Below are 11549 nucleotides of genomic sequence, written 5' to 3' on the forward strand. Positions count from 1 at the left end.
TGGCTAGTAGATATCCTCAAACCTGTGACAATATAGTTGAGGCTTTGGAGCCAGCCAGACAGGACTGGAACTCTGCCCCTGTCACTTGGTAATTGTATGATTCTGGGGATGTTATTGAGCTTTTCTGAGCCTCAATTTTCTGATTTGTAAAAACAAAATAACTCCTATACAGAGTTCTTGAGAGGAGTCAGTAAATTATTCACACTAATCTTTAATAATTTTTGAGTGTTAATAATATTTCAGAGACATTGGATGGTAAAAATGGTTAGAGCACTTGGCTGCTAACTGAAAGGCTGGAAGTTCCAGTCTATCCGTAGGCAACTCAGAAGAAAGCCCTGGCAATCTACTTCCAAAAAAGCAACTACTGACTGTGCTCTACAGAGCACAGTTCTACTCCAACATACACGGAGCTGCCATGAGTTAGAAGTGACTGGTTTTAACATATTTCCGGCACTTACAGTGTCTTCACTCATTGGATATTTACATCAACTCGGTGTAATAGATATACAAAAAGAATTATGTGGATGAAGTGCCAATAAAACTGTTTTAAAAATAAGAATTAAATACCATGTAGAAAACACATATCAAATATGTCACAGACGGATGTAGCTTTCATTATTACCATCCATTAGTCATCTTCATCATCAAGTGGCAGTGAAGGTTCAGTTCTAGTATTTAAGGCATAGAAAAATAAAGACTGTTTTCCTCTCCAGTTTTCTTCCTTGCTCTTCTTCAAGGAGATAATATTTATCCCCTCTCCACGTTCATGCTTCACAAACTTCCTGACAAAGAAGATAAGTGACATGGCATACCTGTTTGGGCACCTGTCCGAAGCTGCTGATAAAGCCCAAGATTGTGCTCTTGATCAGCGGATCTCGGGTGCTGCTGAGGTCCAGCTTGTCACCATAGAAGTAGGGGTGGAAGGTGTTCACCGCCTCCACTGCCGCTGAGCCTTGCTGCTTATATCCGAAAATGAGGTCTATCCAATGGTGGAGGTTGGAGCTGACAAAGTCACTTTCCAGAGCCTGGAACCAAGACCCAAAAGACATGAAAATGCTAGGCCTACCCCAGGGTCAGGCTCCCTCCACACATACTGCAGGGAGAATACCCTTTAGATACTGAGATGTGCAGGCAAGAAAAGTAGTGGTCCCTGCATGCAGTTGGGTTCCAGGAGGAGATAGCCTAATCAATAGAGAGAGGCCCATCCCGATTCCTGCTTCCAGCAAATGGCAAAGCCGATCTGCCTGTTCCTACCACCTTTGTTCATTCACTTCACGGATTAACCCTGAAATTCATAATAGCTATATTGTGCTGGCCTGCGAGTGATGCATAACCTGAATGACTACATTGAAAATTAACCCGGGGATCTCTCATGAGCCCTGGCGTATGGAGAGAGGCGATCTGGACTGGAGCACATGAGGAAGTGAGACTGAGTGCAGTGGAAGCTCTAAAGTCATTGCCTCCTTTGAATCCAAACATAGCTGCTCACGTTTCTTCTTTTTTTTTAATGGTCATGTTCTAACTTTATTTATGTAAAACAAAATGTGAATTTCATGTAATATTAACATGTTATGAAATATGAGTATTATTTTTAACACCACCCTCTTCCCCCTCCCCCAGCAATTTTAAAAAGTGAAAACCATTGTTAGCTCATGGGATGTACAAAAACAGGCAGCAGGTTGGATTTGACTTGTGGATCATGGCTTAGTGACCCTGATCTAGCTAGAAGGATTGTTAGAGATTTCACTGCATACTTTCTGCATCGGTGGTTTGGCTGTGAGTGAGTTATTAGCACAGACAAATGCATGAGCATTCCTGCTCTTTACTTGGTTCCGTTAATCCAGGTTTCCCAAACATTCTATTAAAGCAACAACATTTGAATAGCTCAACTACCCTTATTTAGCTGAGGTCCCACAACCTACCAGAGGGCTGTGCTGTGGCTGTCCCCGGATCCTAGGGTTAAAAATACCTTGATTTTTAAAACATTGAAATCTGAATGCGTTTCTATTCTCTTCTTTAGCCTTCAGCCCCAGCTCACCTAGTCAGTCCCGGTCCTCTGAGCTGTCATCCCACTGACCTCAAATTCTTAATACTTCTATCCTCAGTGTCTGCATCTACAAAATGGGGAAACCACTATAGGTTTAGGTGGAGACAGTGGTGTGCGCATTTGGTGCAAACAATTATTTTTCCCGTTATTTTATTATTTTTCCTCTTTATTGTTTTGTGTTAGCAAAAAAGAAAAAGAAAAAATCAGCCAAGGCAGATTTCCTGCCCTATCCTGCCCTCTTCCATTGACTTTCTCTGAGGTTTCACTATCTTTCCAAAATAAACAGCCGATGAGATGCTTTACAAAAGTCTGTACAGTTAATACTGTACTGAAGAGAGTTGGGTCTTGGGCATTGGCGTTTTATGTGTGTATTTTCTTTCAGTCATGGGTGCTTTTGCTGTCATGTATAATTAAACCACTTTATGACTGGAGTTGGGAGTATTTTTTAAGTAAATTTCCCGCTCCCAACCTCCAGGTCTCAGAACCTCTCAGGGAACATCCAACCTCCCTAAACACATCTGACTTCTCCCAAACCAAATACCAAGCCAATTGTCATCGAATCAATTCTAACGCACAGTGACCCCGTGCACCAGAATATAATCATTTTCCATAGAATTTCAATGACTAGTTTTTTAGAAGAAGTAGGCCTTTCTTCTATTCATGAACTTATAGTTACAACTCTTTTGCATGTACCACTCAGGGACACCTTACTTCACTGTAATCCAAGTCCACTGCCATCAAGTCAGTTCTTACTCACAGCAACCCTGAAGAACACAGAATTGACCTTGTAGGTTTTCAAGGCTGTAAATCTTTATGAGAGGAAAAAGCTTCATCTTTTCCCCTGGGAGTGGCTGGTGGTTTTGAACTGCTGACTTTGTGTTAGCAACCCAGTGCATAATCCATTATGCTACTAGGGTTCCTTTCCTTCACTCGAGTACCTATAAATTATTAACAACGGGTATAGGACCCTTCCTTTATCATCTATGGAAAGGAAAGAACGTGAACTTTCTTTATTGAGAAACCTGTGTCCGTACAGGATTCCTAAGGGAAAATATGTGACGGCTTTAAATGAGCCTTCGTGATATCGAGGAGAGCATTCAGCTTTATAAGTGGGTCGGGAAAGATAGGCCACCTGTGTTTCTCTGAGCTATTTGGCCAAAGTGGCTTTAAAGACAAGTAGGGAGAATGAGCTTGAGGATATGAGAAATGTGCTTTCTTAAAAAGTTGTAGGAAAATGGTCCAGTGAAAGACAGATGGCTGGTCTGTGATGTTCCCTTTCCCACATGACATATTTTTGTAGTGGTAGCTAACACAAAATATTTTATGTGAATCTCTCCAGAAGACTCTTAGCTGTTCTTCTGATTGCATGGCAGACTCGGAAGAATCACGCCTTTCACTGTGCCTCACCGGAGCGGCAATCTTCCTGTGCACCATTCTTCTTGGTTTTGGTCTTCCAATAATGTGAGGGTTGTTTGATTATATATTTCCTTAGCTAGCTCCTAGGTACCTGCAGTCAGGCCTATAATGAGCCCTGGATAGATTGACTCGGCCTGGGACGAGTCTTTCTGAGAATATGTTGAAGTAAGGCTGTTGTTGCTGGCAGGTCACGTTGATCTTGGCCTGAGTACTCAAAACCACAGGGGTGGATGGGGGTGAGGTGTGTGGTGGAATGGCTGCTGTTCTAAATGATCAATTAAGATGACTTTTCTCCTTGCCAAGAGAGGTGGACAGAGGAAAGGGCACAGATTTCTTGTCACTATTTAGACTTCCAGGCTCCACCCCCGCCCCCCATATTCTTTTTTGAGACATAATTTCATTTTAAAAGGTGCCCTGGAGGTGTAGCAGATGACATGTTAGGCTGCTGCCACCCGCATGATCAGTAGAATGCACCCCTCAGCCAGTCTGGAGGAGAAATGTTAGGCTTTCTGCGCTTGTAAATATTTACAGCCTTTGTCTTAAAATAAAGCAGTCATCCAAGTTAGCTAAATCCCCACAGAAAGAGCACCCCAGTCTGTGTGATTCAAGGATTGTACATAATAAAATACAAATAGGAGGAGGGGAACATTCTGAACATTCAGTTTAAAGAAGGCTATGGATGACAGAGAAAGTTCAAAGTCTATTTACAGGTGTCCATATGAACGAACCCTCTGATTATTTCCCTCTGACTTTTGAATAGAGTTTTGAATAACCATGCTACCAGATAGAGTGCATTGGAAAGTAAATTAATGCAGATATAGTTAGGTTAAAATTTAACACCTTATCATTTGTTCTCCCTTTTGACCCATTTTAAATATGCTCTATTTTTAAAAATATTTTCTGATTTCGTTTTAATTGAGGTCTCTATTTTGTTATTTTGTTTTGTTCTTGTGTTCTTCTGTGTATGAAGTACAGCATAGGTAAATCTATAGAGACAGTAATTAGATTAATAGTTACTAGTGTTATGGCAGGGGAGGTGGGGGGGGAATGGGTGCTAATAATAATGAGTATAAAAAAGAAGAAAATGTTATAAAATTGAAATACCCTCAATATCTCCTAGTTTTATTTCATGTTATGTTGATTACAAATGATGCCAAACATATTTTCAAGTGGCTATCCTAATCCACGTATTTGATCCAGGATAAACATCATAAAATAGCTTCTAGTCTATATCTACATGAGCTTTTCTGGTAATAAGCCAAATCCTTTTCAGTCCTAGCAAAGGATATTGCCAGGAGGAGACTCTTAGGCCCTATAACCACTCTTTAGCATACCTTTGGCAACCTTAAATAACCGTGTATAGTGTTTGGTAAGTCAATGATTTTCCCTCTAGGGCAGCGGTTCTCAACCTGTGGGTCGTGACCCCTTTGGGGGTCAAATGACCCTTTCACTGGGGTTGCCCGGTTCATAACAGTAGCAAAATTACAGTTATGAAGTAACAATGAAAATAATTTTAGGGATGCCAGGGGCTTAAGTGAAGAGCAAATGTTTTGAGAATGATGAGGGCAACGAATGTACAAATGTGCTTTACCCAACTGATGTATGTATGGACTGTGATAAGAGTTGTATGAGCCCCTAATAAAATGATTTAAACAAACAAACAAACAAAAAATAATTTTATGGTTGGTGTGTGTGTGTGTGTGTCACCACAACATGAGGAACTGTATTGAAGGGTCACAGCATTAGGAAGATTGAGAACCACTGCTCTAGGGAATCTAAGAAGAATTTCATGTTCTTTCTATCTCCCAGTGATTCCCACAACAAATTGGTACAAGAGCAAACCCAACTAGAACTCTTGAAAGAGCCCAAACCCAAATGTTTTCTGCCAACCTGGAGGACAGACTCCAGCCCCTTCTCTATGCTCTACAGACATAAGAGCCTGGGATTGTTTCTTCTAACCCTGTTACATAGACAGAAAGCCTCCGTGGAATTAAGAGGAAGCTGAAGTTTATATCTCAGTCCTCTCATTTGAGGAAGGGGTTTCAGAGTGGCCTAGCTTGACTTACCTGTCTGTGAAGGCTGATGAATTTCCGAGGATCTCCATCAGCCCAGGGAGGGAGTTGTACATCCCCTAGCACTGTCCCATCCTGCATGCAGCCTGCAGTAGAAAGAGAAATAGTGGAGCGTTGGATGAATGGAAGTCTGAATTGGCCGGAAATTAGCAGATGGAAACACTGCTGTCCAGGGCTTTTGACGACACAGGTCAAGTGGGAAGTATGTTCTGCTCAGGTCACACTGCTCAGGACTCTTCGGTCATTAGTGTCTTCCCCTCTCATTTACTGAGAATCCCCACTTGGCCTTCATGTCTTTGTCTCCTTCAAGTGCTCCTCCTTGCTTCCCAGGAAATACTAGTTCTTTGTCGCCTATTTCAGTAACACATTTTCCTTTCATAGCAGAGTATCATCACTGTATGTCTTCCTCGCAGTACACGAGGCTTCTCATCTGAGTATTTGGGCCGTTTAAGTCTGTTGAGTAAGTAAATGAGGGAGGGAATAGGAACTTGAAACAAGCAACCCCACTGCCATTGGGCCGATTCTCACGCACAGTGACCCTGGAAGACAGAGGAAAATGTCCCCGTTGGGTTTTCAAGGCTGTACATCTTTATGAAATCAGACTACTGCATCTTGCGCCAGTGGAGTGGCTAGTGGATTCAAATCGCCAACCCTCCAGCCAGCAGCTGAGTGCTTCAGCACCAAGCCACCTGGGTCTTTGCTAGATTACTTACAAATACAGAAACCAGCATCTCTTTCATTAACATGAGGAATTTTATGTTTGCTTATTTGACTTTTTGTGCAAGCTTAATTTGATTATTTACTTATATGTTTCTTTATGTGCTTTTCTTCCCCATTTATACTCATAAACCCCATAAAAACTGAGCCCACAGTGATCCTCTTCAGTATCCGGCGCCTTTCCTGATCCAGCAGGCTGGGGAACTGCCCCTCCTCTTGGCTGCCGAGTTCCTGAATGACTGCTTTCCCTGGTCTTCATGTTGTGATGACTGACTTTCACACTTGTCTGGTTCTCATCATTGATTCACATGAGGTGTCAGAAGATTTGGACACTGATGAGGCCAGTCCTGACCCAAACCCTGGGTTCTGATTCCCCTAGCTTCCATACGTCTGTTTTAAGCATTCTACATGTCCAGGACTGAACGCCTTGTATAGCAGCAGTGCGCTATGGCTGCCTCAGGGAACATGCCCCTATGTAATATTTGAAGGAAAATATTACAGAGGAAAAAATGCTAAGGACTAATGCTTATTCCCTCCCTGGCCAGTGCCAACTTCTGCCTCCTTCCTGCCTCTGGGTAGAGAGCGTGTCCAACCCCTGCCCCAGGCTTCAACCACAGTTTATCCTAGAATGGTCCACTGTGACTTTTGGGGGTTGGTTTGTTCCTTTTTTTTTAAGTGCTATGGAAGCATGGCTCGCTTTGAAATGCAGAACATTCACTGGGGTACTTTGGTTCAGAGCACTCCTGGTAGCTGGTGTCCTTCCACAGCTCTGACCCTCCATTCTGGTGCTGCCTCCCAGTGATGACCTCACATCAGCCACCCTTGATTCTTTGAGGAAGCCCTGGTAGCACAATGGTTTACACAAGCTAACCACAAGGTCAGTGGTGTGAACCCACCAGTCTCTCCGTTCAAAAAAGATCAGGCTGCCTGCCCCCATAGAAATTTAAAGTCTCAAAGGGACAGTTCTATTCTGTCCTATACTGTCACTAGAGTCCAAATCAATGGGTAGATAGTGATTTTTTTTTTTTTGGCTGCTTACTTGCTCAACAAAGAATTTGATAAGATTAGCAGGGACAGGATAAAGGAGAGGCGGCACTGAACCCACTGCATTCAGGTCTCATGTAGGAACTCCGCTTACCTAACTCCACTGCATTACAATTCATTAGGAACTCAGGCAAGTAGAAGAACTCTGGTGTCAGTTCCCTGACGTCACTCATGTTCTCCCTGGAGGCAGACTCCCATGCGTTTTTCACACTGTGGAACATTCTATCTGCCACATCGAAGCTGCCACCCTGTAAGGAGAAAGGGCTAGCATGATCATCAGCAAGGGCTTGAGTCCTCTGGTTACACAGGGATCACTTGTGTGGGCATTTGTTCATTCATCCATTCCTGTGTCATTGATACAAAATGTCAGATTTTCATAAAGATATAATGTACTTATCGCAATTGCTCTCTGGCATGTTGTTTAAAACACACGTTAACAATCACTGTTAATCCTGGCAGCAGTTGAATTAGGAAGGAATTGGCATTTCCATTTTGCAGAAGACAAGCTCCTAGACGTTTAGTGGTCACAGAAGCAAATGACATACCTAAGATCAAATTTTGGGGGCAACTCCAAGGCCAGGCTTTGTCCTGTGCCAGTTTACAGCGTGAACCACAAGTTGAATTGAGTTCAGATACAGATCGATATAGCAGCAGACTATTTTGTTTTTTCTGAGAAGGAAAAGATGCCACACACTTGGGGTTCCCATTGGTCAAGGCCCGATTAGTAGTTTTTCTGGGGAGACTGAAGATCAACTGAGATCTTTGAGTCATTCTCTGTAGAGGGATTCCATTACCTCTGGTGCCTCAACAAAACACAGTACGTGGGATGCTTAAAGATTTGTTTTTTCCCCCAAGGTTGCTTTGCTATTGGTTTAAAGTAGGTGATGTTGTCCTTCAGCATATTCAAATAGAAATGTAAGCCAAATGGGGGAAGGGTCTAAATAAATATGTACCTAACCGGCACTCACTGAAGCATATTAAGAGCTTTGTGTATTTAATCTACAGATGAAGCATTATATCTGCTGGAGATGGATGCCTTCTCATTGTCCCGTCTCCTTTTGCAGCTTTTATGAGCACTGATGGTAATCTCCTGAGAAACAATATGATATGGTAATAAAAAGATTAGCTGTATTAAATAAAAATAATATATACATAGGAAATATTGTTAGTGCTACAAATCTGGTTAAAGATATTACCACAAAGAAAAATGTTATTTTTTCACAGCTTCTAATGCATTTTAGCAAAAGTAATATCTTTAAAACTTAAGCCTGTATTATTTATAAAGGAAGCAATAACTGATTTTCCTATTTCCTGTATTAATAAATGTATTTGCATACATTTGTTTCAAAATTAATGGGTTTTCTCCCTTCCGCGATAAAAAGAAAAATGCCAAATTCCCTAGAAGAAAAAGTTGAGTTACTTTGCTACTTATAATTAAGTCTATTGACGTAACTCTGATGGCTGCCCGCAATGAGTGCCCGCTAGGACTTGACTCTTAGTAACGAAAGGAAGGAGAAAAAGAAGAGAGGGCCGATGAAGGAAATGGAGAGGCAAAGAGAGAGGCATCTTTAAGTTTTACAGAGTGCCTGTGTAAGAAAGGTCAAAACAAAAGAAGTAAAACAACATCAAAATTACAGCTAGCCATTTAAAGAAAACCAAGTGATGAGGCAGAATTACTGGACCAAGATCTCTCCATCAGCATGATCTGAAGTGGAGTGAAGCCCTGACATCCTATGTTAAGGAGCTCTTGTGGCACAGGGTTCAAGTGCTCCGCTGTTAACTGAACAGGGAGGGAGCTCATTCATGGAATAAGGTTGAGGAAATTTGTTTTCTTAAATATTACAACATTGGATAGAATCATGAAGAGTCAATGTGACTCAATGGTGTTCTGATGTTTGTTTGTTTATTTGTTGAACATCCTAATTAATAGGATGTTAAAAGCTCTTGATACAACAGTGTATTTGGGAAAGCTATGCAGTTGTCTACAGGAACTCTGGTGGTGTAGTGAGTTATGCACTGAGTTGCTAACTACAAGGTCAGTGATTCAAACCCACCACCAGCAACTCTTCTGATTCTACCACCCGTGACTTGACTAATACAATTAATGGAATCTCTAGAATATTTATATTTTTAGTCACAACCTTAGAAACCCTGAAGAATTCTCATCAAGGCACTGTTCTAAGCCTTTTAGACCCTGCCTCCAATGCTGTCTAATTATTTTCCTCTCTAGGATCTCTATCATGTGACAACTGTCCTCAATTTTCAGTGCAGACTAGGCTGCAACCCTGGTGTCCCTGCCGCATATAATGTGGTGGGAACAAGAAGGTGGGATACTGACCTACAAGGCAAATTGGTGTGATGGGACACTAATAAAGAGGCCCAGTGATCATTCTCCTGTATGGACACAGGCACTGTAGGTCCACCTCCCTGGCACTCCCTGGCACCCTCCTGCTGACTCTGGCTGACACCGATCCAGAGCGCATAGCTCTCTGCAGCTGTAAGCATATGTCTTACACAAAACCAGCCTGGCTCACCTTAGGTGGTTCAGGATATGCTTTCCTGCTGGTAACGGCTGGTTACAGCTGACTTCACATGGGCCGTGACTTAATTAACACAGCGCTTTATTTCTTTTCTTTATTAAATACAACAATAGCGGTGACAGAGGCTGCTTCCTCACTTGGGTGCTGGCTGCCTGGCTCTGGCCCACCCAGGTTGGATCTGAGCTCAAGTCAGAAAGCAACGGCTGCTCTCACACAAGAAAGTGTTGATGCCTTGACTGCGACTTTGTGGAGCCATGTCAGGACTGGGAAGAGAGAATGTGTGTGTGTGTGTGTGTGTGTGTGTGTGTGTGTGTGTTGTGTGTGTCGCACATGGGGTCATCATCAATTAAAACTGACTTGGCAGCAGCTAATAACAGTTAAAGGTCTAACTATAAAAGCAAACAGAGAACAATAGAGTTCTGCATCAATTAGGGTATTGACTCGTTTATTAACATTGGAATATGAGGAAAAAGCATGCCTTGCACCAGGAATTAGCATCCATACATGGCAGTCCTTAGGCTATTTGGAGAGCCCTTGGTGCCAGCCACACCACTTCACATACTTTATAGTGGGCAGTCACAGTGCTGCAATCACTCAGTATCTGCTGTCCAATCAGTTGTCAGACCTGCATCACTAAGGCATGAGGTAATGCTGAAATGCCATGAGTGCTGTACAGCCAGGTTCTCATGCAGACATACCACCCTGTCCTTGATGCACTGCTGGCACAGTGTCCATACATCACAGGGCACATGGTGTATGGCATGGCTTCATGGTGACATCCCCTCGTCATACAATCTGTGTCCCTGTGTTGTGGGGGGAACATGCCCATTTCTCCAGTCTGTGCCCTCTAGACAGCCACTGTAGAACTTGCCGCTCTATTTACTGGGAGTGTTTTAGGCTCAGTGTCACCATCCCATCTCCTTTGTTTATTTCCTGTGGGACTTCAGGTCAGGACACGTCCTCCCATATGTTCAGGAAAGAGAAGACTAATCAGAGCACCCTTTCTTGTCTCATGAGGACTAAATTGGACAATAATATAGGTAAGAAATTTAGCTTCCAACCAGGCATACAGACGATACTGAATGAGTGTTAGAGGCTGATGACATGAAGAAAGGACCTTTGGAGTCAAATATTTCACTCCATCCTCTATTCGTTACAGCAAAATTCAATCCCACAGAGAAAGTTGCCTAACAGAGATAGGACATTTACCCTAACCACCAGGCCTTACTCCAAATCTCAACTGTGGATTTTTCAAGCTAATAGGCAGGAGGCAATTTGCTTAATGTCCAGTGGGAAAATGTGCACTTTCTCTATGTTGCAGTACATACAACTCATCAACATTTGGCTCTGGAAATAACCTACATTCTTACTTTCCTTCTGCTTAGATAAATAAAAATCTCACCAAAGTGATTCTGCATGCTACCCTCTTTTTTTGCTCTTCTCTAATGTTAGGTATAAACTGGAAGTTAGTATTCTCCCTATTGTTGATAACCTAGGGAAGCTGTCAGGCTACCCTGTAAGAGTTGTGATCTAAGAAAGCTGATGGTGCCCGGCTATCAAAAGATATAGTGTCTGGGGTCTTAAAGGCTTGAAGATAAACAAGCAGCCATTTAGCTCAGAAGCAACAAAGCCCATATGGAAGAAGCACACAAGCCTGTGCGATCATCAGGTGTCGAAGGGCTCAGGTAGCAGGCATCAAAGAACAAAAAATCA

The 11549-nt window shown here is 42.5% G+C and overlaps 1 protein-coding gene across 1 annotated transcript in view; it reads right to left on the bottom strand.

The window, feature by feature from the left end:
- Nucleotides 1-11549, bottom strand: part of WDFY4 (WDFY family member 4) — a 404997-nt gene that overhangs the window by 25869 nt on the left and 367579 nt on the right. The window contains exons 51-53 of the mRNA XM_004716253.2: nt 7391-7544; nt 5530-5621; nt 813-1025 (exon numbers count right to left, since the gene is read on the bottom strand). Coding sequence (XP_004716310.1) covers nt 813-1025; nt 5530-5621; nt 7391-7544 — 459 coding nt within the window. The remainder of the gene's footprint in view (nt 1-812; nt 1026-5529; nt 5622-7390; nt 7545-11549) is intronic.

Source organism: Echinops telfairi, unplaced genomic scaffold (genome assembly GCF_000313985.2).
Source record: "Echinops telfairi isolate 266 unplaced genomic scaffold, ASM31398v2 ScPeMD7_7465;HRSCAF=8503, whole genome shotgun sequence".
Taxonomy (NCBI): domain Eukaryota; kingdom Metazoa; phylum Chordata; class Mammalia; order Afrosoricida; family Tenrecidae; genus Echinops; species Echinops telfairi.